General features: G+C 35.3%; 2 protein-coding genes across 6 annotated transcripts; both read left to right on the top strand.

Annotated features, from left to right (window-relative positions):
- The first annotated feature begins 783 nt into the window (after window positions 1-783).
- On the top strand, window positions 784-8,751 carry LOC18440765 (biotin carboxylase 1, chloroplastic). Of its 2 annotated transcripts, none has more exons than XM_088847941.1 (17): window positions 784-882; window positions 1,054-1,124; window positions 2,084-2,400; window positions 2,570-2,635; window positions 3,553-3,651; window positions 3,740-3,796; window positions 4,065-4,136; window positions 4,696-4,785; window positions 5,064-5,123; window positions 5,377-5,562; window positions 5,736-5,828; window positions 5,969-6,050; window positions 6,884-6,990; window positions 7,482-7,557; window positions 7,820-7,866; window positions 7,947-8,009; window positions 8,403-8,751. In XM_088847941.1, exons 5-17 carry the CDS (start codon window positions 3,571-3,573, stop codon window positions 8,460-8,462), a joined length of 1,074 nt encoding a protein of 357 aa, XP_088704067.1. In that variant the 5' UTR covers window positions 784-882; window positions 1,054-1,124; window positions 2,084-2,400; window positions 2,570-2,635; window positions 3,553-3,570; the 3' UTR covers window positions 8,463-8,751. The 2 variants fall into 2 exon arrangements, with proteins under 2 accessions (XP_088704067.1, XP_006850966.1); XM_006850903.4 differs by having other exon boundaries at window positions 2,570-2,711.
- Window positions 8,752-11,920: 3,169 nt separating this feature from the next.
- On the top strand, window positions 11,921-24,270 carry LOC18440766 (oligouridylate-binding protein 1). 4 transcript variants are annotated; one of them, XM_006850904.4, is made up of 12 exons: window positions 11,921-12,501; window positions 14,201-14,262; window positions 14,632-14,734; window positions 17,653-17,729; window positions 17,824-17,885; window positions 18,041-18,131; window positions 18,980-19,055; window positions 19,145-19,175; window positions 20,177-20,305; window positions 20,794-20,879; window positions 22,652-22,825; window positions 23,324-24,270. In XM_006850904.4, the coding sequence occupies exons 1-12, from the start codon at window positions 12,397-12,399 to the stop codon at window positions 23,612-23,614; spliced, it is 1,287 nt and encodes a 428-aa protein (XP_006850967.1). In that variant the 5' UTR covers window positions 11,921-12,396; the 3' UTR covers window positions 23,615-24,270. The 4 variants fall into 4 exon arrangements, with proteins under 4 accessions (XP_006850967.1, XP_011625771.1, XP_088704101.1 ...); XM_011627469.3 differs by having other exon boundaries at window positions 20,791-20,879; XM_088847975.1 differs by lacking the exon at window positions 14,201-14,262.
- The last annotated feature ends 2,268 nt before the right edge of the window (window positions 24,271-26,538 follow it).

Below are 26,538 nucleotides of genomic sequence, written 5' to 3'. Positions count from 1 at the left end.
TTGTATAACGTAATTTTTTAAAAAAGACCAATTTATCTTTTTTCTAATGTTGAACATCCAAATTGGTGGGACTTTCGGATGTTCATCATCCGAAAATAGGCCTAAAGTTAAATGTTAAATTTCTATTTTCAGATGCTGAACATCTGAAATTAAAGAATTTTCGGATGTTGAACATCAAAAAATACCCCGATAGTTTAACGTTAAGTATATCATTTTCAGATGTTGAACATCCGAATTTAATAGATTTTTAAATGTTCAACATCTGAAAACACAGAAGACGAAGGTTTATTTAACTATCAGGGTATTTTCGGATGTTGAACATCCAAAAATCTCTTAAATTCGGATGTTCAACATCCGAAAATGTTATACTTAACGTTAAACTATTGGGGTATTTTCGGATGTTGAGCATCTGAAAATCTCTTAATTTCGGATATTCAACATCCGAAAATAGAAAAATTAACATTTAACTTTCGAAATAATTTCGGATGTTAAATATCCGAAAAAAGGTAAAGTGGTATTTAAAAAAAAATTTACGTTATAAAAAGTAAAAAACGAATATACATGTAATCACGAGAAATATTTGGTACACCTGTAATAAAGTAAAATATAACGAATTTTTATGTACTTTTTGGTCAAAAATAAACATTCCCGGCAAATAGGCAAATAAAAGGAATTATATGGTGTTCATAGTCATTCAAGCACTTGTTGGTGGTACTATATGTAAAAATAGTACAGGCAGTGAACGTGTGACTCCGATATAATCGGGCGGAGTGTTCAATCCGCAACTCTCCTGGAACCCATCGACCCTTCCCTCATTTTTAATGCCTTCTTCCCATTCTTTACCTGCAAAACCTAACTCAAAAACAATTCCACTCCTTGAAGGTAATTTTTTCATGCTTTCTCTCCATTTTCCTGTTATTTCTCTATTTCTTTGGCCTTTTTTTCTCCTCATTTTTAAGCACTAGTTCTGGTTAGTGTTTGCTCTGTGAATTGAAATGCTTTCACTTGATAGATGGAGATTTATAGTTGGAAATTGTCATGGTTTTTTCTCAGGTTTGGTTTGTTAAGTTTTGCATTTACCCATGGATACTTTGATCCAGTGTAGATCATTCTGCTCACCATCAGTAAGTCAGCTCCACTGTTGCTTGATGCATTAATTTCTCCATTTTTGTTGCAATTTTGTTTTGTGTGATTCAGTGAACTGTGGAATTTCTTAGTGTTTGAAGTATGCTGAATGGTTTGAGTTTGGTCACATTATAGCAGTATGTTTCTGGATCTGTCGGTGTGGATGGAATTTTTTATCAATTGATCTCTCTCGCCCTTTTATAAATTCTATAATTTAAACTTGGGTAGTTCCGGGGTCATTATCTTGTGGTGTATATCTTGCATTGATCTTGCAGTCTCTAGTTCAAATCCTCAGTGTACCCAAGAAGCGAAAAGTTACAGAAAAGTGTTAAAAAACGAAAAGCTAAGAAAACTGTTGAATAACTTGAAACATTTATATCTAATTTTGTTCCTGTGGAGAACTACTGAAAAATAGAAAACATATACTTTATTTTTTCATTCATAAGATTCCAGTTACGTGTTAAACAACATTACATTTCATGGAAGTGCACAAAAAATATTTTTCAACTGTTAATAATCATCTGATGACAACCAAGTGGATAATGTCAAATTCTGAAAAACCTGGATACCAGTGTTTATGTGAATTAAGTTGGAATACTTTTTGGAATCAATTCCACGCCTGATTTGCTTGCCCCCACTCATTCCAATCAACTGTACATTGCAAGTAATAGTGAAGTAAAGAATTGCTTATAAATAATAAATAAATAAAAAGAGGTAAAGAAAACTTCGGTCTACTGGAAATTCTATTTTGAATTGCCATGAAATTGAATTTTATCCCTTTTTGTGTTGTTTAAAAAGCTTTGACTTGAAGTTTTGTTATTGCTTTTTTTTTTTTTGGTACGTTGTATCACTTGCCTTGATTGTGGCAGACTTTTTTGTTAGAGGTATTTGGATATCAAATGTCATAATTTTTAATTTTCTTATCTATGTTGTTTTCTTTTTATTTTGTGGAAACAAGGATTTGTTCAAATATGGGGCAAGAGGAATCAGAAGTTCAAGATGCAGCTTTCTTGGTGGGAACCTTGTAACATATGTTAGACCGACAGCTACCATTACTACCAAATTCAAGAAATGTGGGGGAGCATTAAGCGCTACATGTCAAGATGAGAAAATTCTTGTGGCAAATAGGGGTGAAATTGCAGTGCGCGTTATACGCACTGCCCACGAGATGGGTATTTCATGTGTCGCTGTTTACTCGACAATAGACCAGGATGCACTTCATGTTAGGCTTGCAGATGAGGCAGTTTGCATTGGAGAAGCACCAAGCAGCCAATCGTGAGCGAATTTGAAATCTTTACATATAATTATAGGATAGCTTGGCTTTTCATTGTAAATTTTGCATTTTTTTATGCTAAGAGTTGTGCACATATTCTCTCTTGATGCTGATTACATATCTACATTTATCTGTCCTGTGGCATGGTTTTTGATAAATTTTGTACGATAGGTATCTGTTCATCCCAAATGTTCTATCTGCTGCTGTTAGCCGTGATTGCACGATGTTGCATCCTGGGTACGGTTTCCTCGCTGAAAATGCAACTTTTGTTGATATCTGTAGAGATCATGGAATCAATTTCATTGGACCCAATGTGAGTGTTATATTCTTATGAAGTTTCGCATCTCATGTAGACTTGAGTATATGAATAATTATTGTATGCTTTTCTTTCCCAGAATGTAGTTTTTAGGCTTATTAATGAAATAAAGATATTTGGAAACGTTGGAATCTTTCCTCAAATGCCAAAAGTGATCCAATTTTTGCCAACTTTTGCTGGATAATAAAAAGCTCTCATGTCTATGCTAGCTTAGAAGCTCCAAACTATTAGAAAGGAGACAAAATGCCTTTGTTGTCGTTCGCCTGTACTATTTTCAATTTTCTCTGACAAGGATATTAACAATTTTGGTAAATTGGAGCTCAGGTCTCCGGGCTTTTTCTAGGCCTTTGAGAGCTGCTTCCATCGAGATGACAGTCATCCTTGAGATCCATGATGCCTTCTGGGTAGTTAGGGGATATTAGGTTCTGTTTGCCCTCTTTACGAGGCATGCAGTTTTTTTTACTTATCAAAGAAAATGAGCCTGTGGGTGCCATGTTTCTATTCATTGTTGGATATGATTTAAATGATCCAAATTCTACGAGTAAATTTGAGGCTTTGTATATTTTGTAAATGTAGCATGATTGAGCTATTCCCTATGGCTTCCATGGTGTGTGCTGTACATTGGATTCATCATGATAATATGAATAGCCTTCTTAGCAGTAGATAGTTATTTCAAATTTCTTTTGTGATGTTGCTTGGAACCATTGGGTTCTTCTGGAACACGCTATTTGCAAATATTTTTATTTTGCATTCTACTATTTGGGAATGATTGCTCCTCTAATCAGTTGGCACTCACAACCTGGACTGTAGCTATGGTCTTTACATCCTTCTTTTGCAGCCAGATAGCATCCGTGTTATGGGTGACAAAGCTACTGCTAGGGAAACAATGAAGAAAGCTGGTGTTCCAACTGTTCCAGGAAGTGATGGATTGCTACAGGTTTCCATCGAATGCATTCTGCAATGTGCTTTATGATATGCTTAGCATATAGAGCGTTGTATCAATTCATTGGCATGATTGTCTGCAGACAACAGAGGAGGCTGTCAAGCTTGCTCATCAGATTGGTTTTCCTGTTATGATAAAGGTATAATAACTTTTTATGTATTGTTGGTTCTTTATTTGCCTTGGTTTTGGAAAACACACAACACACACACACACACACACACAACATGTTTATGTGAGCGTGTTTATTGTTTCTCTCTGTGCTTGTAGCACTAGATTGGTTCCTCTTTTGAGAGTGTTTGGCAGTAGATAGTAAGTGCTTGCATAGGGGGAAAAAAGGGTTGGAGTGCATTCTGAATGTTGTATTTTTAGTAAGTGTTTCCTTAATCAAACATGTAACTATGTTCTAGGCGACTGCTGGTGGCGGAGGACGTGGAATGCGTCTGGCTAATAAACCAGATGAATTTGTGAAGTTGTTACAGGTAAGTCACTGCTTCATTGCTCATTTTCAGTCTTTGGTTATATTCTCATGCATAAACTGAATGGCTGGAAAATTCTAGGAAAATGTTTAGAAGGGAAAGTAATGGGTCATCACTGTTAGTGTGGGACCTGCCATGGTCATGTCATACTATGGTGTGTCCTACTCTCATCGATCAATCTGATCAATCTTCATCATTTCAATGAACGGTGATTACTCATTGGAGTGTAGGTTGTTCGCGGTCCATTATGTTATGCTTTTGCTACCTATAAATTTTGTTTTCTGATTGGTGGTGGGTTCTGTTTTATGTCAAATATTAAATGAGCATCAATCTTGTTTTCTTCTACAACTTTTTATGATGTTTGATAATTATTCTTCTGTGAGAAGTGCTATCTAGCAAATTATTTTGCATTATATTGGCGTCATGCTTATTTGCTTGATGACTTCCTATGATAGTTGATAGTTATCATGAGAAGTTGAGGGAGGGGGTTTTGTTTTAACCTTCAATTAATCTACGTTCTTCTTATGAAACGAAAGCTAAGCTAATTTCTTGATTTGTGCAGCAAGCCAAGAGTGAGGCTGCTGCCGCATTTGGAAACGATGGTGTTTATTTGGAAAAATACATTAAAAATCCCCGTCACATTGAGTTTCAGGTATATTTCCAATATTGTTGTTTTGCTATGCTAGATCGTGCATCTGGCCCACATCCTATCTTGTCATATCGGTTAATTATGCTTTAAGGTGACATGTTATGGAGTATCTCTTCTAGGGAATGCATACTGTAAACGAATGAACTTTGGAAAACCTTAGCCTATTGGATTATGTGATAGATATGCTTTCCTCTTGTCAGTTTTTTCTTCATAAATTGAACAACTGTTTGTACATATTGTTTCGTGTTTCTGGAAAAGTTCTGAGGTTATGGTGTTGATAGGTTCTGGCAGATAAGCATGGAAATGTTGTCCATTTTGGTGAACGAGATTGCAGCATTCAGGTACCTTTGACAGATATTTAGAGACATGCACTGTATTCTGTACATTGGTTTGTTTATGCGATTGGATCTGTAAAAGTAAATATTGTATACTATTTTGCATATTATGGTTTTCAACTTGTCTTTGGACAGAAAAAGTTTATCACATTTGTGTGTCAGCTACTGAGCTCATATGTATATTATATATTGACCCATTTAATTGCCAATAGACCATTTTCCTTTATTTATTGCCTCCTCTCTTCGCTTTCTTTAACAGCGAAGGAATCAAAAACTTTTAGAGGAAGCCCCCTCCTCAGCATTGACCCCAGAACTTAGAAAAGCCATGGGTGATGCTGCTGTGGCTGCTGCTGCATCTATAGGTTATATAGGAGTTGGAACGGTTGAGTTCCTCTTGGATGAAAGGGGTTCTTTCTACTTTATGGAGATGAACACGAGGATACAGGTAAAATTTGCTATATTTCAGCTATAAATTTTTATAGGTTAAATTTAAATGGGAGATAAACATGTGTTATATAATCAAAGATTCTATTGATTGGTCTTCAACTTTGGAGATTTGGAACTTTTTATGCTTTATACTTGAAAGCTATGTTTTATGAAGATAGAATTGTCACACAGGTGGAACATCCTGTCACGGAAATGATCTCTTCTACGGATTTGATCGAGGAGCAAATTCGTGTAGCACTTGGAGAGAAGCTTCAATATAAACAGGTATTTAAGATCTCCTTGTCTTTCCCAAGTTTACTGCATTGTATTAAAAACTTCAAAAAATGTCCTAAGAAAGTTTTTGTCATAAAAATTTAAACCATTAGGAATGAGCAAATCGTGTTTTTCCTGGTTCTCATGTACAGGAAGATATTGTACTTAGAGGACATTCTATCGAGTGCCGAATCAATGCGGAGGATGCATTCAAAGGATTCCGACCTGGGCCTGGTACTTGTTTTTTTTTTTTTTTCTTTTCTGTGATTTTCTAGCTAATTGTGGAGTTGTCGTCATCGTCATCATCAAAGCTTTTTCCCAACTATTTGGGGTGGGCTACACGAATCCTGATCCACCATCAGGATTCATGGAAAGTTTGACAAAGTTTTGCATTGGCTGCTTACCTAATCCAGTTCCTTAACCCGGGCTTGGGATGGGTTAGGGGAAAAGTTTAAGGTCCTCACCCTTCTTAGACCATCGCATCTATTTTTAAATGTTAACAATAAATCTTTTTTTTTTGAGAAATAACAATAAATTTATATTTAAATGTTAACAACAAAAAGGCACAAAAAACAACAGTATCAAGGCACTCTCAGTCAGACAAGGATGGAACCTCATCCACACAAATATTGCAAAACAAAATATGCAAACATATATACATGCATACATATATACATACACATATCTATATCTGCACACATACACAAGCATAAACTTGTGCTTGCCCATGTTTTTATTTTTATATAACCGAGTCGAGATGACTTAACGAGTTTTCCTAGTTGAGAATGAAATTTTGTTAACTGGTTGTCGCTCACTCTCTCTGAATCCTCTCTAGTCCCCCAATTCTTTTTTTTTTTCTTTTTTATTTTGGAAAACCCTTTCCATATGGCTATAAGTATGTTTTTTTTAATGTGAATGGCTATAAGTATGTTTTCAAATTCATATGGATTCTGTATATTTATGAAGTATATGGATATAATTGCATGACTTTCTTTACAGTTTAATCGATTATCAATACTTCAAGACCCAGCTTGTGACTTCATTTTGTCGATTGTATGCCCTAACAGGAAGGATAACATCATACGTGCCATCTGGAGGGCCATTCGTTAGAATGGACAGTCATATTTATCCAGATTATGTGGTTCCTCCTAGCTACGATTCACTTCTTGGCAAGGTAAGCTAATGTTTTTCATTTTCATTTTCCTAGTCATTATAATGCGGAGAGTTATTTTTTATCTTTTTCTGCTCATATATCATTGTGTTGAAAGATAGGGTTCCTCTCTAGTTCTCGTGGGTGCCACTCTCCATCGTTCATCACTTCAGTATCTGATCCAGAGAACTATTATTTTCCAGTCTTGTTGATTATAGTAATACTTTGCCTTGTTGAAATGTTTGTAATTGTTTCTTGCTGGGACAACAACTTGGTGTGTAGAGTGAACTGCCTTGACTTTGGCTCACGAAGACTTTCCTATGTTTTGCTCAAACTTAGGTATTCTGAAGGGCGAGTCTAATGGGACATTTTAACATTTCCCCAGTTAGTTGTCTCAAAAAAGCTAAATATTTCAAGACGAGTTGACTCAGTTGAGGTTTGAGTTTTGGGGGTGTTCTATGGAATCGTGGGTTCTAACTCTTTCAAATTTTGTACTTTTCAACGTAATTTTTCAGCTCATTGTTTGGGCCCCAACCCGAGAGAAAGCAATTGCACGTATGAAGAGGGCTCTCGAGGAGACTGTTATAACAGGTAAGAACACAATCTCTTATTATCTAAGACATTTCTGTGTTCTCCCATGCTATATTGTTTAAAAAATCAGTGATTAATTAAAAAAAAAAAGAAGTGTACCAATAATAAAATCAGTTGTTAATTCAAATTGGGTGACTCTTATCGAATCTTGGAAGTTTGTGCATAACAGGAAGTAAATGTCGAAAGACTACATACAGATACGAATATTTGTTTCCTATAAAGGATTAAATGCCATCTGATAACTTTTTTTCTTCCTTCTTAGGAATTCCAACAACCATTGATTACCATAAACTCATCCTTGAGATTGAGGTATGAAATGCTGAATCCTGTCTGTGCACTCCTCTCTCTCTCTCTCTCTCTCTCTCATGCTAGCTACAAATAAATTTCAGGATTTCAAGGACGGAAAAATCGATACGGCATTCATTCCAAAGCATGAAACGGAATTGGCTGCGGTAAGAACCACTGATGCATTCATTATGTATGATTAATTGTTGACCTTGGCAATTGTATTTCCAGTACATGCGTAATGCATGTTTACTTTAGGTGATACTTACCTTTGAAATTGGGAAAATTTAAATAAACCATCTTGGTGCAATAATGCTTTCATACTTTCACGCCAAGCCTTTGAGTATAAATCACTTTCATGCAGTGTTTGTTTGTTTTCATTTATCAAGGGTCAAAACTCATTTGGGCATGAAATTCTTTTTCCTTTATTTTTATTTTTTGAAGGTTAGTTGTTTCATCATGGTTTTTCTTGTTTTAATATATAACAAGCCAAATTTCTGATTAAATTGCACAAGGAAGTCTATTTAATTTGTCATTTTATTTTGTGTTTGTATTTCCAGCCAGAAAAACTCGCCCTCTTAACTTTCCCAGCAAAAGAGATGGCTGGGGTCAATGCTTGACCCACAAAATATGAAGCAAATTTGAGAGCTTGAAGGAGTTGAGCATGCTTCAGGGCAGCAATTTTTTATGCGAAAAATAATCCTTTCAAGCATACGATGCTTTGTGGTGTCTGTGTTCTCTATCTCTCGCTAAATCTAATTATTTTGATTTTTCTTTTTACCCTGGTTTAGCCCATGTTGTGATGTTCAAACGTGAAAACTTTGGGTCACATGAGTGCAGCCCTTAATTTGTGAACTCTTGATTTTTTTGTAAGTTAAGTTATGAGGTGGGGATTTTCACGGATCCAAAGATTGTGCTTGACAGACAATGAACGAGTCAAATTCCATACAAGTTCAGTTTCAGTTGTATAAGATGGACTATAGGCATTGAAGTTGCAGAACAGTTACTCCTACATGGGTAACATCGACAATTTCATGACCAGGCTCCACTAAAAGCACGAGATTGCAGGAATTGGGCTTGGGTTTGAGTAGTTTGCAGTAGATGCTCGCAATACGTCTCAAATTGGGTTCCTACTACTGAACTACCCAAAAAGGAAAAAAAAAAGAAAGAAGGAAAAAGATGAAGACTGATCATATAAGACGTGAACTGCATTGTTTTCGTATTTTAACTACTAATTTTTTTCAGCACGACTCTTCCCAACAGAGCAGACTTCAACATTTTCATAAAGAGCCAGTTTGGAAATTTAATTTTCGACCAGCCTGCTTTTTTTTTTTTCAAACGAGTGGTTCAGAATTTCAAGTTTGGAATACGTTGATTCCTGAAAACAATGGTTAGAAAATTGAAATTGTGAACTGTATCTCTGGGAAAAAATGACCTTGATTCAATATTGCCGTTTGTATAGAGCCTAGGCTCTAAACAATCAAATTAGAGCCTACTTTCAAATAGTGTCGAGAAATGTGGTTTTAATATAGGAAATTTTTGTAATATCTTTAAAATATATTTTTATATTATTTATAAAGTCTAAAGTTTCGAAAATAATATAGATCGACACATCTATGAAAACTTGAAAATCTTAAAAATTGACGGTCCAAAAACGTTTTACAAAATACACTATTTCCAAAACTTGAAATCCATTTTTTCTTCATGTTTATGCATCTTGATGTCGAGATGATTAATTTGAAGATATTTGAGTGAAAGTTTTGAGGTAGGCTCAAATTTGATTATTTAGAACGTCGATTTTATATAAACTTTTCCCTTCAATATTTGGAGTTCTAGACCAAGGATATGTTATAAAAAATAAAGAATAAAGAATATATATGAATTTAAAACGAAATATAAAAATCTAAATATCAATAATCATAAGAAATATTAATAAAAGTTTCCTCTAGAGAGTCTAGCCATTAAGCTGATGCCCCCGAATTTATGTGCGGGTTGCCTCCAACATGAGAGAGAGAGAGTCGTAGAGAGAAAAGGACCCCCTTGTTTGAGAGAGAGAGAGAGAGAGAGAGAGGACCTTCCTGTGTCTCAGAGAGAGGGATCATAGAGAGAGAAGAAATCCCATGCGTTTCAGAGAGGGGAGTAGTCAAAAAATTGGCCAACGTGGAGCCCCATGAGAGAGTGTGTGTTATGAGAAAGGGGACGGTAGATACCCATTGGCTACTGTGAGCTCTGACTCCGCAGCATCTTTTCAGGAACCTGGAACGAAATACCAACTGTCATCACGAGCATGAAGCTTTCCTGGAATTTAGAGAGCTTTCTTGATTTCAACTTTTTTTTTTTTTATTTTAATGATAAGCTTTCTTGAGTTTTTCAGAAAGAAGTGGCCGGCGTGAAGCTTTTGGGGTTTTTAGAGAGGCACCGTCAAACTTTCTCCCATTTCTGCACTCTTGTACCCTTTCAGGGCGATGCGTGCGCGAGATCTCTCTCAATAAAATATTAAAACTAATAGTCATAATTTTTTAGATTATCATATTTGGGTTTGATATATGGATTATATTAAGGTGCTCAAGGGTTATAGAGTATTTTACAAATTATGGATACATATATGCCCTTGTTATATAGAGCCAAGGCTCTAAACAATCAAATTAGAGCCAACAAAAAATTCACTAAAAAATGTTGTTTTGATGCCCAAATATCCTCAAATTGATCATCTCGATATCAAGATGTATGGACATGAGGAAAAAATAGATTTCAAGTTTTAAAAATAGTGCATCTTGTAACACATTTTTAACAATCAAAATTTTAGATTTTCAAGTTTTCATAGATCTATTCGATCTACACTATTTTTAAAGCTTTAAATTTTATAATTAAAAAAAATATATATATTCCAAGGTTATCGTAAAGATTCCCAATATTGAAACTACATATTTCTCGATACTATTTGAAGGTGTGATTTACTTTTATTGTTTGGAGTTTCAGCTCTATACAAACCGCAACTTTTTTTTTTAATGTTGAGATGATCAATCCAAGGGTTATTCAGTGTGAGAACACTCTTTTCTAATTTTTGAAGTGCACCTTAGTTCCTTCCTTTTGATTCATTGTCTCATACTTCAATAAGGCTGCAACCTTATATAAACTTTTTATAAATAAAGTAAAATAAATAAATAAAAAGCTATAGAATGTTTTAGATAAAATTACAAATAACCCTTATAACTAGACTTTCTATGCATGTTACCTCAACCAAACTTTTCTTCTCACTTTTTTCTTAAAAATACACTTTTATAGCAAATAACCTCCCAAATAAAAAATGGTACTTTTTTTTTTTTTTACAGAAATATTTTCTTTTGTTCACAAAAATTTAATTTTGACTGGACATTCAATGGGCTTACATGGGCTGCTGGACTACTCTAACCCTATTAAACTAGAAAAAATGTTTGACAGTCTCTTTGACATTGTCAAACTGCACTTTGGGCTTGTTGCTTAACAGTATAGACCTATTGCCATGCTGTTCTTTGTCAGTGTCGGACCGCCACTTGTACTGTCGAACCGCCATTTGTATTGCTCGACCGCCATTATTATTTACTGGACCGACATTCACTACCGGACTGCTCTAAGAATACGCGGGATTGGCTTTTTATGGAAAAGAGGAAAGAGAGGTATAAGTAATAAAAAAAAAAAAAAAAAAAGAGTAACTAAGGGTAGCTTAAATTTTTTTTTTTTTTGAGTTGGGGGTATTTGTTAAGAATTTTGGAGAAAAAAAAAGAAAAGATAAACAAATAGCGGGACGTTTAAAGGCATTTTCGTCGCATTTGAGATCGCACAAGGGGAAAAATTAAGGGCGATCCTCTTCATGAATAAAGAAACCCAGGTTCGAGGGTATTTTAGTAATATACGATATATTAGTATTTTATTAGGTTCTTTCTCCTTGGTATAAGTTCTCCATTTCAAGCAAACGTTTACACATCTCCACACACACTGATCTTAGATAGAAAACACAGTAAATCGGATTTTAGGGTTTTTCTTTTTCCTTCTTTGTTTTTCTTTTCTTTTCCCTCTCTCTTGTTTTTGTTTTTGAGTTTCTCTAGGCCTCTGTTTTCCGGGTTTTTTTTGCAGTTTCTCTTGCCCTTGCCCTAGGTTTTCACTACTCTCTGTCTTGCTCTCTCTCGATCGTTCTATCTCTTGTGCTTCTGCGATTTTCAGTACTCTTTTGTTCTAATTTGATTACCCTAATACCCAGAACTACCTTTTCTCTCTCTCTTTTACTTTTCTCGCAGTCTTTTAAGTTTCTTACTTTTCTCCTGGCCTTTTAACTTTACATTTTTCATCTTTGTTTCGTCATTAATCTAGAAAATGTTTCACAACTTGTAGTCCTTAAACCCTCGTGTGTTATTTTTGTTTTCGTTCTTCTTTTTCCCTTTTCCTTGGGGTTTTTTATCTGTCTCTGCATTTCAGTCTGTGTATTTATTCGTCCATTTATAGCTGCTTTTTTCTCTTAAAGTGCACAGATATATACCCGTTTCTCTCTCTAAATAGACTAAAAAAAATAGAAGAAAAATGCAGCAGAGGCTTAAGCAACAGCAGCAACAAGCTCTGATGCAGCAGGCTTTGCTTCAGCAGCCTGCTCTTTACAACCCTGGCATATTGGCTGCAATCTCTCAGGTAAAGTAAAAGCTCTTTCTTTTTTTAAATGTTTTTTGGTATTGAATAATTACACAATCGTAGTTTGTTAGCTTCTTTGTTGTTGTGTTTTTTTTAGAAGGAAACGATATTGTATATTCACAATATCATAAGTTTTACAAAATCTCACGAGTTGTGAGTTTAGGCATCCCACAAGTTTGGTTCTCGTACATTGGTGGCTTCTACATTCGTTATATACTTTGCAATCGACTTTCTTTTAATCTGTTACTGTGGAGTTAATGACGATGTGATCATGTATTGCTGCTGATTTTCGTATTGCCTCATATTTTGTATCTTTGATTTCATATTAATGTGGATTGCTTTGTTGCTTGGTAAGATTTTTTTTTGTTGTTGCTTAGTATGATTTTTTGTTGTTGTTGTTGTAAATTGCAAGATCTCTCTCTGAACCAGCCTTCTTTTTGCATATTAGTCATTGTTGTTTGTGTTATTGGGAGTTTGTTCTTAGTTGCTTATCAATGTTCGATTTTTGGAATCTTCTGATCGCTTGGCTCATTTCTCTTGTTTCCTGTTTTCTCATTTCTCTTGTTTCCTGTTTTCTTATTTTTAAGTGTCGCTCATTGAAGTTATAGTCTTTTTATTTTGTAACAGGCGTCCTTGTATATCTCATGCAAATGGGATTTTGCTATAGCATATGCGTGCATAATCATATGTGTACATGTGTGCAAATGTTTTGTATGCTTTTTAAGGAGTTCTGTTTCAATGTAGGGTATTTTGGAGACCCCTAAGGGTTGTTTTGAATCTTCCTTATCGCGTCGAGTGATTTCATATCTGAGGAAGTACATTTTAGAAATTGACATTTTAGTTTAAAATTGATAAGACTACCTCCAATTTCTTATTTTTGTGCACCTTTAGGAGTTTCTAAGTGCATCCTCTCTATCAGGTATTGTTTGAAACTGTGGTTTTTGGAGTAGAAGTTTTGTTTAACATACTCTTACTTTTTACCTTGGTGATCTTTCTACCATCTATAAACAAGCATGTAGTTTGACTTGCATCTTCAATTAAAGAAAGCTTGTGGTTATAGCATAAATATTATAATTTATCGACAGGTAGTTTCTTTCATATGATTATTTACAATTAACCACCAAAAAATATAAACAAACTATTATTTGATCGATGAGGGAAATGCATGGTTCCAAGATTTGCACTGTATGTCTTGAAAAGAATATGGGGAAACTGATAAAAAAAAAACATAAAAAATTTTATAATTGGACTTATGGGTAACTAAGGTCAGAATTACAAACTTATTGGACATCAAGGCTCCTTTGGTCCGTTAAGAGCTCCAATAAAGCAAATGATTGTAATGTGTGATTTATTTTCCTTTCCTTTTTTGGATAAATAATTTCTTTTCCTTTCTTTCTTTCTGCATGCTAGCAGTTGTGCTAGTAACCATCTTATTCTATTGGATTTTTTTTTTGCTATTTATTTCAGTTTTGAAAATTGATGCTGGATTACTTACGTTAATCAAAATCGAATAATCTGCTGAATGATGTTCCTTTGTGTATATGTTACTTTGGTTTGGGTCATACTTGGTCTTTAGAGTTTTTAAATTTGGAGTTTCGAGGTTTTATTTCCATTGTTTTCTTTCTTTGCTTTGTCTTTTAGGTCGCCTGCTTTTCTAGGATTTTTTTTTTGTTTTCTTTTTTACATTTATATTTTGCAGATTGATCCAATCCCAAGTGGAAACCTGCCTCCTGGCTTTGATTCAACTACATGCCGCAGTGTGTGAGTGCTATTGCAACCATCTTTTAGTTTTTAACCTTTTTTCTCTTTTAGGTCTTCGCGTGGCCCATATGTTGCAAATTTTGCTTTTGTTCTTTTAGAATCTTCTGGCCCAAAGGAGTTTTAGTGGTTCTTAGATTCTATTATGAGAAGATGCATGTTTTCTCTGAACTTCAATCCTGCATCTTCTCTCTTATTCTTTCACATGTGATTGTATTAAGCATTTGGGTAGGTAATCTCTGCACAAATTTGAAGTTCTCCTCCTAAACTAACGAGGTCTATACCTAAACTAATGAGGTCTATTGTGTTGAATGTTGAAATTGGTAATTTCTCATTTTGGATTCTCTGATGAGTATATGTATGTAAATACAGGTATGTGGGTAACATCCATGTTAATGTCAATGAGAACCTTCTTGCAGAGGTTTTTCAAAGTACCGGTCCACTTGAAGGGTGCAAACTTATAAGGAAGGACAAGGTGCACTACGTTGAATTTATCCGGATTTCAATTTTGAAACTGATTTTCCTCTTTATGCAAGAAGGTTTTAAGATAATGAAAAATTTTGGTTCGCTTTAGCGTATGTAGTTGTGAAATAGAGTTTAATTGCCTGCTTAGTGTGGGTTTTGCTAGAGTTTTGTGAATTTTACATATGCTGGATATGTGTGTTAGATGCTGGTAGTGCTGTGAGAGAGTTCAGTTAAAGTTTTCTCTTGCTCTAAGAAATGGAGTTCAGGATGTTCATGCCATGTAATTGTACGTTATTTTTTATAATTCCCTTGGATATCTTAGGCCAAGCCTTCATGGCTGTACTAATAATGCTCGGACTTGTTTAATCATTGGTTTTGTCACTGTTAGCATTTTCTTCAATGTTTTATGAAGCATTTCAATATGATGGATATATATTTTTTTTAAATTTCTTTCTTTGTTACCCTGGTGTCTTTGTTGCTCGGTGTTTCACTTTATTTATTTTTGAATCTGATTAACTTTGTTAAAGTAAAGAAGAACATGGATCCACAAGATGTGGCCGATCGACACCCACAAGATGGGTGCTAAGAGTACATGGAGGAGAAAAAGAGAAAGCAAGAAACAAAAAAAGCTCAAAAAATAAGCGCAGGAAAGACGGCGACCTACAAAACGGGTGCACAGCGTACATTAGGCTAAAGAGTGAAATGGAATAGAAAGAAAATAAAGAGGATTACAATGGAGAAAGGGGTAAGAAACTAAAGAAAAATATGCACGTCCAGTCTGGGTGGAAGAAGGATGCTGGATCCTCGCCTATTTCTCAGGAGCTGGAAAGCCTGCGCACAAGCTTCAGGGGCGAGAGAGAAAAGGGAGTAGAAGGCGTAGGGTAGAAAGAGATTGCTGGGTCCACAACTAGTCCCTAGGAGCTGGAATGCCTCCAGCCGACCAAACAATGCAGCCATGAGCTACCATGTCGAGAGATGATGAGGGGAAAGAGATGAGACGTTATCTGCCCCTCGCGATACTGTAGTTCTCCCTTATGAGCTTGCTGAAGATCAGAGGGAACGAGCGGAAAATAGGGGGGAAGAGTAGGGGTTGGGCCAGGGGAAGAAAACAATGCCCTCAATATAGAAGGGTAAGAGAAGAAGTGGGGGGCGAGAGACTAGAAGGAGAAGTTACACTATGGGGGCGAGAAGCCGAAAGATGGGGATATAGTGGAGGGACCTTAGGTAGAGGCAATAGAGGGGAATGGAAAAACAGTCTGGCAAGATATATATATATATATATATATATATATATATATAGTCCTTTTTTTTTTTCCAATACCTTTTTTTTCTTCATCTTTTCCTTGTCATGCTCTTTTTTCTTTTCTTTTGTTTTTTCTGAGTGGAAGGGGAGAAAAGAGGAGAAGCGCAGGGATGAGAAGTCTACAATTAGAGAGAGGAAGTAAGGCTGGGAGAGAGGGGGAAGAGGGGTGTAGAAGAAGAGAGAAGTAGAAGGGGCTGAGGGAAGAGAGAGAGTCCAAGAGAGAGAGAGTGGGGCTGACACTGGAAGAACAATTTTAGTGTGCCTAGTGTTCAAAAATTCGGCCGCTTGGCAAGGCGCTGCTCAGGCGCTATAGTTTGGGTGTCGGCCTAGGCACCGCCGCCCAGTGATAGTCTGTGGAAGGGCGAAAAAAACCCCAGTGAGGTAAAAAAAAGTCTTTTCCCCCCTTTTTTAGGGGGGAAAAGGGTTTTGGGGGATATTCTAAACCCCCAAAACAAAAACTGTGGCTTTTAGGATGAAAAAAACTCCCCAAAAAACTACTCTTTTGTGATTTATCAGAAGATCAATAAAGTTTTGATTTTTGCGATTTCTTCCCAAAACAGAGGCAATAGTTCTTGGGTGGATTTAGGGCTTGTGATTTATTGAAAGATCGATAAAGTTTGATTTTTGCGATTTCTTCCGAAATGAGAGTGATGCGTTTGAAAATGGACTCCAATCGCCAAGGAGGCTGTACAAGATTAGCAGCCGATTCACTGTGTCCTGGTTCTGTGAGTTATTTGCATAAAAAGATAATTGCTTCGAGGGGCAGAGTAAGTTGTATGTTTGAGGTTAAGAGATTTCTTTGATTTGGAACTGCCTTTTGAAACCATTTATTCTACTTTCGAAGTAGATTCCTATTTTTTGGATGCGAACTAAGAGCTGTGTGTCTGAAGACAACAGTATGATGCACAATCACTAGACTGGAATATTGTGGAAAACAAATCTGACTTTGGAGTAGTTTGTTGATTCTGGATTCTGTACAAAAAAATGCCCTGTTTCTTTTCTTTAACATGAATGAGTGATTTTCTCTCTTGGCAGTTTTTTCATGGACACCATGCATGCTTTATATTCTTTATTCTTTGAGCATTCATATTCTGTGCAACTTTTTTCAACAACTACAGAGAATAATACAAAGTGTTGCAGATGCAAGTCAGGGAATAATATGTCCATCCAATTAACTATGTGTGCAATTCCCTTGTTTGAATTCTCTTTTCTCAGGAATAGTTTTCCTTTTCCATAATTAGAGGGAAATAAGACAATGTGCATTAAGAGGCCAATGAGTGAAGGCTTCTCGTGCCTTGAAAAATCCAAAGGGAAAAACCAAATGTCACCTAGCTGTTTTGGTCCTAACTTTGTTATATAAAATTTCCATTTGTTTCGATCCCATTTTAAAGCCTTTTGCTGTTGACCTATGTTGTAAGTTTCCACATACTAGAAGCAAATCACTTGTTTAATGCAACTTTTTTTTCTAGTCACTTGTTTAATGCAACTGTTCCAAGCCCTCTTGTATTACTTCGCTTGCTATCATTTACTTACTAATAGTTTAAACTGATCTGTTTGGCTTTGGCTTGTTTTTGGAGGTCATTCATCTAAGAGTTCTGACATACTTGATTGTTGCTTTCTCATAGTCATCTTATGGCTTTGTGGATTACCACGATAGGAGGTCAGCAGCACTCTCCATTATGACTTTAAACGGGAGACAGCTGTAAGATATTTCTAGAAAAGAAAGCTCAATTTGTCGGTAATAATGGGTTTTTCGAAGTTGGTCATTTTCATGTTTGTTACTCATTTTCCTGTAGGTTTGGTCAGCCGCTAAAAGTTAACTGGGCATATGCCAGTGGCCACAGAGAGGATACATCTGGTTAGGGTTTTCCTTTGTTCTCATCGTCACTTTTTATGTTTTTGTGTTTTCTTTTGTTGGTCATTTCAGATTTGCATAAGAATCTCTTTCTCTCTGTCTTGCTCAACTCGGCTCCTAGTTAGTTCACTTTGTCTAAAATGAGTCCTATTTTTCAGGTCATTACAATATTTTTGTTGGTGATCTTAGTTCAGAGGTCACAGATGCATCTCTTTATGCATTTTTCTCGACAACATTTCCCAGTTGCTCGTAAGTTGTACAGTACTTTTGTTTCTCTATACCTTGAATATGACATTTTATTTGACAATAAGATCTCATAACTATCAGAGCTACTGTAGCAAGCTAAGATTAGGCACCCCTGATCATGCTGTATAGTTGATTCTGTCACCTTAAGTTGCTGCTTTCGCTGAATGAGCATTCCATCTAAAGAAAAAAAATGATACATATCTATGTCCATTGTACTTGTAATTTGATTTTATTTTACCCAAATATCAGAATCATAGAAAAATACCAAAAGGGTGAACAGTTGTGGGGAGTGGCGTATTTAACAAAGACGGTGTTTGACGAGTTGTTTATTTCACAAAAGACAACATTGGAGAAGTGTAATAACTTTTATACTGTTTTTAAGATGGGGGTGTTTATGTACTGGATAATTATAGTGTCCCTCAAGGCGACCATGGATTTCTGCAATATCCTTTTGACTAATACCTAATTGACCCATCATCAATGAATTTTAGGGACTAGTGTTTTCTGTTAGTGTATATGCTTACTGCATTTTCTTGTGTGCCATGCACTCTGTTCACTTAATTCAGCCATGAAACTATGCATATGATTGTTGAATATGAGATATAAAAACATGTATTATTTGCATTCTCACTCATTACCTAGTGTGTATTTGCATGCCTGTGTATATACATGAGTGTGAGTAGATACCACTTATATTTTGTTCTTTTTATGAGGAGATATGTTTGGGTGGAGCTATATTTTTTCTTTTCCTGTCTGACTGTATCTATGCCGAAAATAACTGGTAATAAATTAGTGATCATGCAATTCTGCACCGTGACATTCAAATGAAATTTGTGAATACCCTTAAACAGGGATGCAAGGGTCATGTGGGATAACAAAACTGGGCGGTCTAGAGGGTTTGGATTTGTATCTTTTCGTAATCAGCAGGTATGTAATTTGTCACGTCGGTCGAAGTTTGCATGATAACCTTCATTTGCTTTTAATTTTTGCTGCCTTTCTGTTCTCATGCCCTGCAGGAGGCTCAGGCTGCCATAAATGACTGGAATGGTAAGTGACATTTCATTGAATTTATTTGAAGCAAGCCGAATTTCAAAATTTGGATAGTTCTACCAAAAATGTATCATTTTAAAGTAGAATAATCAATTTTGATTTCTTCCTTTTTTTGGTTATATTTAGTTTTCAAATTTAAGGTTTCCGATAGACATTATGTTGTCAGGCATGTATCTGACAATCCCTAGAATTGCTTGTAATATGGATAGGTTTGTGTAATGGAAAAAATTTATATGCGGCTGAGGCTCTAAACAATCAATTGGAGCCCACCTAAAAAATTTCACTAGAAGAGGTTGTTTTGATACCCGAATATCCTCAAATTGATCATTACGACATCAAGATGCATGGACATGAGAAAAAAATGGATTTCAAGTTTTGGAAATAGTGCATATTGTAGCGCATTTTTGGGCCGTCAATTTTCAAGATTTTCAAGTTCTCATAGATCTTCTCATTCTACACTATTTTTGAAGCTTTAAATCTTATAATTAAAGATGAAAATATATTTTAATGCTATTACAAAGATTTCCAGTATTGAAACCACATTTCACGACACTATTTGAAGTTGTGGTTTGCTTTGATTGTTTAGAGCCTCGGCTCTATACAAACCGCACCCTTGTGTAATAGCTAATTATTGTTCTACGCTTAGGTTCCTATTTGCATGAGAAGAGCAAAGTGAAAATAACTTGGCAATCATATATGCCGGAATAAATGCACATACGCATGTAAATGAGGGCGATGTAGGTAACTATTGCAAAACTTGGACTTGTTCTGAAAAAAAAGAAGAAGATTTTTAAATGCATGCCTTCTGTGGTCAAATTTTGAAGTATTAGGTCATAGGGGATGCTGTATAGATGCCATTCTTATGTTCGAACTAGAGTCAACTGAATCAGTCAAAATTATCACTCCCTTTTTTTATTTTTGCAAAGTTCTTCATGGTTTGGTTTTGGATGCTATTGGGAGCTCCTATTATTAATATTTGTCTCTTTCATTTTAAACAGGTAAATGGCTTGGTAGTAGACAAATACGTTGCAATTGGGCAGCCAAGGGGGCTGGTTTTAATGATGATAAGCAGAACAGCGACACCCAGAGCATGCAAGGGTTGGGAAATGGTTCCTCAGCTGGCATAGGTATAGGCAATGATCTTTACTGCAAACGAGCATGTTGTAATTTTCATTGCTTTTGTCACCAAACTGATGAAGTGAGACTGCTTATCTTTGAGAGAAAAATGTAGTAGTAATGAGCCATTTTGTTCGGACGTCAGATATTTTGTAACTATGTTTTTAAATTGATAATATGCAGTTACTCTCAAAAAAATTAATCTAAAATAACAAAAGGTAATTGGAGGAAAATTATCAAAGAAAAACAGTATTAATAGCAGCATGGTGCCATGGGAATCAAAATGATGTACATAAAAGTTTAGTCTTCATAGTGTACAACATGGTTGCAGATAAAGATAATAACGATAAAGATTTGAACCCTAGTATACAACATACTTATAAGTGATTTGAAGTTTTGAACTGTAGTTCCCGCTGGGATTCATTTATTTTATGGCCTTGGCCTTGCGTGATGTCCAATATCGTGTTTTAACCTGTTGTGCTTTTCTCTCCTCTAGCAGATGGCAGCCAGGAGAATACAAATGAGGATGCCCCAGAGAACAATGCATCATACACTACAGTTTACGTTGGGAACCTTGCTCACGAGGTATTTGAACGATCTGTGATAGCTACTAATGTTAGTGAATTTTGAATGTGTCAACTACTGTTATTTTGTCATTAGCTATTGTTATGTCATTCTTCGATTGCAGCTTGTTAAAATTGGACTTTTGTTGATTTCTAGGTAAACATGACCAATCTTGAAAGAAAGACGTTCGACTCTCTTAGAGAAATTCTGACAAATATGTTTACTCTCTGATTGTGAAATAGTTCTAGTTACTAATCAATAGAAGACCCTTGCGCTCTTGTAGGATGTGAATCCAGACTATCATTTTCAGCCCCGCCAATGAGTTTATGATTAATCATATCTCATCGTCATCATCATCAGAGCCTTTTTCCAAATATTTGGATTGGCTACACGAATCCTGGTCCACCATTTTTCTCTATCAAGGGTCATACCCTCAGCGAGGCGAATGCCCTAGCACAAGCAAATAACACATATTTAGGATTCATGAATAGTTTGGCAAAGTTTTATGTGGTTGCCTATCTAACATAACCCACCTTCTTTACTCAGGCTTGGGACGTATTAAGGGAAAGTACATGAGGAATCATGTATAGAATGATGATAGACAAACATATTAACTAAGGGACACGGTTTATATGGTCAATGTAGAAATGAGTCGCTTCTTAAAAATCTATTTTTGAGATGGATTTTTGGACTTAATTTTTAAGGATATGTAATCTCGAAAACTCTAACATGGAGATCATAAATATGAATAAATAAATAAAATTAGAAATAATAATTCTAATAAGAAAACATTTGGACCATTAGTTTCAATTGTTTTTAGATTGGCCACCTATTTGTATCCATCTTTAAGATGGATGCTTTATATGGTCCAGCCTGCACGAAACAATTCTCCTTAACTAATCTTTTTTAAAAAAGAGAGTGTAGTTTGTATAGGGCTGAGGCTCCAAACGATCAAAGTAAGGCACACCTTTAAATAGTGTTGGAATATGTGGTTTCCGTACTAGAAATCTTTGTGATGGCTTGAAACTCTATTTTATATCTAATTATAAAATTTGAAGCCTCAAAAATAGTGTGTAGATCGAGCAGATCTACGAACACTTGAAATTTTTTGAAAATATATTACAAGATGGACTATTTCCATGACTTTAAATCTATTTTTTTTTATTTCTATACATCTTGAGGTCGAGATGATCAATTTGAGGAGTTTTGGGCATTGAAACAATTATTTCGCGGATTTTTGAGGTGCGCCCTAATTTAATTGTTTAGGGCCTCACCCTTATATAAACTTTTTCTTTCTTTTAAATAGTTAGCAAAAAATAAAAAAGAATTCTTGAACAAATATTCCTACTTCATTAATGAACTAGGAGAATGTTTCAAAATTTTAGAAAACATGACTTTCTTTAAATTTAGAGTTAAAAACATCTTCTCTAAAGAGAAAAGTTGTAAAAATAAGTGAACAACTTGGAAAATTATATATATTTTTCCAATTATTTTTTACATTAAAAAAAAGTGGTGCCAGTGGGTTTGAGGAAAGCATCGAGATCCTCACCCTTCTTAGACCAATGATTAATCATTTCTATGTTTAAGAAACAAATAGGTGACTTCGTATTATGAGGTTTTGTGCTCAGTCTGCAAACCTTAGACATCTCCTTTAGAATGCTTATTAATGTTTAGATTGAGTCCTTCAAAATATTGCCTGTCTGAGTGTTGTTTTCCATCTTTATTCCCCTTGTTTACCTATTGCGTACCTTGAATAGAATGATCTGCTTATCCCTTTCTTGTTGGTGAAACAGCTTACGCAGCCAGAGCTCCACCGCCAGTTCCATATGCTCGGGGCTGGAGTAATAGAGGAAGTTCGCATTCAAAGAGACAAGGGGTTTGGGTTTGTCAGATACCAATCTCATGATGAAGCGGCCCTTGCTATTCAGATGGCCAATGGTAGGATCATTTGCGGAAAGCCCATGAAGGTAAATAACCTCGAGTCTCTTTATTATTCTTTATTTGGAGAAAGCACCTATCCTTGCTCACTTGAATTGTTTTCTTAGCATGCATCATGTCATTTGTATTTAATGAAAATACAGCTTAATGACTGAGATTAAATCACCTGTGGATGGTAATTTTATAGATCAAAGAGTCCCTAGAGCTTGACTGAGTTAGTTTTACTTGGTGCAGTAAAAGTGCATAACTAGTTTACCTGAGTCTAATAAAAAATTTGGATGTCACCTGGTCCTCGATGAACCCACCTGAGTTTTATTAGCTGGGTGAGTTTTGTGGATCTGTTTTTTTTTTTTTTTAATTGGTTTTCGCTGTTTTTACTTGCTTCCGTGTTCCTGAGAGAGAGAGAGAGAGAGCAAAGTGAATCGATTCAAATCTGGCTCTAATAGCATCCTAATCCCTGAAATCCTGGGTCCCAGTCGCCTTGAAATGAAGCCCTTGCAAAAATTCTCATTTCTATGTTTGTGCAGTGTTCATGGGGCAACAAGCCGACTCCTCCTGGCACCGTATCAAATCCTCTCCCGCCTCCTTCTGCACCATTCCAGCTTCTCGGACCAGGGGGCTATTCGGCAGCTGAGTTGTTGGCATACCAGAGGCAACTTGCGTTAACCCAGGCTGCGGCCGCTGCTGCTGCTGGCAGTCTCCCCCTCTCGGGACAGCAGGCGTCGGCCGCCCTCACTTCTGGAGGCAGCCAGGCTATGTACGATGGCTACCCCAACCACTCAGCAGCTGCACAACAGCAGCTCATGTATTACCAGTAGTAATGCTATTAAGTTCTCTCTCTCTCTCTCTCTCTATATATATATATATAATATTATATAATGCCCACTCTCAAATACCATAGTTTCATGTCCAAAACACTTCCCACCACCCAAATTATACCTCCAAAGAGCCCAAAACTCTTCCCACCACCCAAGTTGTACCTCCAAAAGTCTCTCTCTCTCCCTCTACACCTATTCTCTCTTATCAGCACCTATCCTCTCTTATCAGCTGTGAGATCCATATATACTCTTCCAAAACCTCCCACTACCTCCCACTATATGATATCCATCCCAATGTCTATCCATCTGCAGATACGCAGAGTCTCGTGATCACCTTCTGTTGAGTAATTTCTATCCGGATTTTCTGGCTGCCTTTGTTTGATCTAGATTTTGGTGTTTTTCTCTTTTTAGGTGCTAAAGGCTTTCTCATGTTTCCTTTTACTTTCTTTCTCTTTTGATTTCTGCATTTTTATGCTTTAATTGCATGAACAGGTTTGTTGATTGTAAAGATTTGGATATGGCAGTTGCTGCCTTCCTCTTTGTTTGTTCTTCATTTCGTAGTTTTAGTTACAGTTGTCCTCTTTTCTTTTTCTTGATGCGGAGATATATTTGTGTATACTTTGATCTATATATTGAAGGAAAAGTATTTTGTGGCTTGGCTGACTCGTGCATCTGCCTTTGTTTGCAAGGGTTTTGGACATGAAACGCTTCCAGTTTGCCATAATTCTGTTAGTGTCGGATCCATTTGGAGTTTTAAACACTCGAAATTGATTTTTAATGTTCTCATTCGTGATGTGGTGGTGCTGACTCCGACAAAATTTTGGATCTAAAATCGTTGCCAGGTAAAAATTTGGATCTAAAATCTGTTATCCCCAATGGAAATTGGAAATCAAATTTTGCTCTTGTGGAAGTGTCTTTTATGGTTGCTGCTAAGGGCCACAAATGTTTGGATGCATATACATTCATTTTTATTCACATGGTCATCTAGTGTTATGTGGTTGCTCTTCAAATCTCGGTCCAAAATCAAAGAAAAAAAAGTAAACAAAGAGTGATTCTAGGATGTGTCTTGCGTTAATATTGTTTTTAGTTGCATCTAAAAATTAGATGTAATTTTTGTGTCAAATTTTTTAGGATGGCTTAAGAATCTATTTTTTGTTTTTAATTATAAATTTTTAAAATCTAAAAATGGTGCAATTTGCATACAGATGCATCCGTAGGTATAAAGGTAAGATGTACTTTCAAATTTTATAATGGTATATAATTTTGATTTAAAATGTTCTTAGGATTATCTTAAAATCTATTTTTATATTTAATTATAAAATTTAAATTTAAAAAATGGTTAAAATTAAGTAGATCTATAAACATTTGAAAATCTTGAAAATGGACGGTGTAGATAATATGTTGTAAAATGCATTATTTTTTAAACTTAAATTTTTTTTATTTTTTATAGTCATACATCTCGATGTCAAGTTGATCAATTAAATGTTAAAAACTACTTTTTAAATTGGATTTTTGAGGGGGCATCTATAGTTCTGAAAATGGATGGTTTAGGTAATATATTACAAGTTATTATTTTGAGACTTGAAATTCATTTTATTTTAATATTTATACATCTCAATGTCAAGAGGGTTTTTGGTTTTTCATCATCAAACCAGCTTTCTTTTATGGGTTCTTGAAGTACACCATTTAAGGTTGCCACCTGATATACATTTTTACCCGGTAGCATGTTGCAAAAAAATTATTTGGTATGACTCTAATCCAAGTAATGAAGGGTGCTCTATCCTCGTATTGTTTCAAAAATAGCCGATCCATCTCGTGGCTAAGCTGGGTTGTATTGGGAGCATTGTTAGAAAAATCAGGCGATTTAACTACTAACGGGCCGGTTAGATCGGAACTGGCTAGTGGATGATTTGCATTTTGGGCGGTTTTGGTGATCGGCCGGTATTTCAATTTTTATATATATATATTGGTGCGGTTTCTATAGGTTGCAACCTTTAAACAATCAAATTAAAGTGTACCTTCAAATTTTATCATAACATGAAATTTTATTGTAAAAAATTATTTAGATTATCTTAAAATCTATTTTCATATCTAATTAGAAAATTTTAAATTAAAAAAATGGTTAAAATCAAGTAGCAATATAAATATAGGAAAATCTTGAAAATGGACGGTCTAGATAACTATTTCTAGTACTCAAAAACTTTTTTTTTTTTTTCATATTCATATATCTTGTTCTCGAGATGATCAATTAGACGGTTTTTCAACATTAAAATAATATTTCTAATAAATTTTTGAGGTGCATCTGTGATTCTATATTTTAAGGTTACGACATTATATAAACTTTTCCCTATATATATATATATATATTCCCAAAATAACGAATTTCGTTTGTAATGTATTTTTTAATATTATTTACATTATGCTAAAGAATAAAATTTGTTTTTCTCATTAATACTCACTTATATTAAAAAATGAATTCGTTAAAATCTATTTTTTCATTAATTTTCAACTTCATTTGAATGTGTTTTGTTTTAATCATTTTTTATATGCTTTTCATATTTTAGTGGATCTTTTTTTGTATTTTTTTTATTTTTTTAACACTTTTTTGATCGTTAGGGACTTGCTCGATTAGAACGGTTGAATCGGCCGATTCTTTTTTTTTTTTTTTTTTTTTTTTTTAAGTAAGGGGGGTTTCGCTAAATTGGGAATCATTTAAGTTCGTACGAGGGAATCGGATTCAAGGTCTTGTCAAGTCGGAGCTTTTTTGAAAATGCTCCCAATAGTTATGGGCGGCTTGTACAATAAAAAAGGAAAAGGCAGGAGTCAATATTGTGAACAATTTCAGATTTTTTGAAAGGATGGTACCAAATGAAACCATTTGTATTTGGTACATGGGGGTCACATTTAGCCTTGAGAGTTAGACA

The sequence above is a fragment of the Amborella trichopoda genome, chromosome 1 (assembly GCF_054954075.1).
Source record: "Amborella trichopoda isolate Santa Cruz 75 chromosome 1, AtrichopodaSantaCruz75HAP2 v2.0, whole genome shotgun sequence".
Classification (NCBI taxonomy): Eukaryota; Viridiplantae; Streptophyta; class Magnoliopsida; order Amborellales; family Amborellaceae; genus Amborella; species Amborella trichopoda.
The sequence above is the reverse complement of the archived record's forward strand: the minus strand, read 5'-3'. Positions and strand labels throughout refer to the sequence as shown.

What these genes read in the sequence shown, in the direction of transcription:
- LOC18440765 (XM_006850903.4), top strand. Translation starts at nt 1,083, where the DNA reads ATGGATACTTTGATCCAGTGTAGATCATTCTGCTCACCATCA. An exon ending in CCCGTCACATTGAGTTTCAG is followed by an intron (nt 4,786 to 5,063) that starts GTATATTTCCAA and finishes TGGTGTTGATAG; the next exon opens with GTTCTGGCAGATAAGCATGG. An exon ending in AACGAGATTGCAGCATTCAG is followed by an intron (nt 5,124 to 5,376) that starts GTACCTTTGACA and finishes TTTCTTTAACAG; the next exon opens with CGAAGGAATCAAAAACTTTT.
- LOC18440766 (XM_011627469.3), top strand. Translation starts at nt 12,397, where the DNA reads ATGCAGCAGAGGCTTAAGCAACAGCAGCAACAAGCTCTGATGCAGCAG. An exon ending in CCACAGAGAGGATACATCTG is followed by an intron (nt 17,886 to 18,040) that starts GTTAGGGTTTTC and finishes CCTATTTTTCAG; the next exon opens with GTCATTACAATATTTTTGTT. An exon ending in ACAACATTTCCCAGTTGCTC is followed by an intron (nt 18,132 to 18,979) that starts GTAAGTTGTACA and finishes ACCCTTAAACAG; the next exon opens with GGATGCAAGGGTCATGTGGG.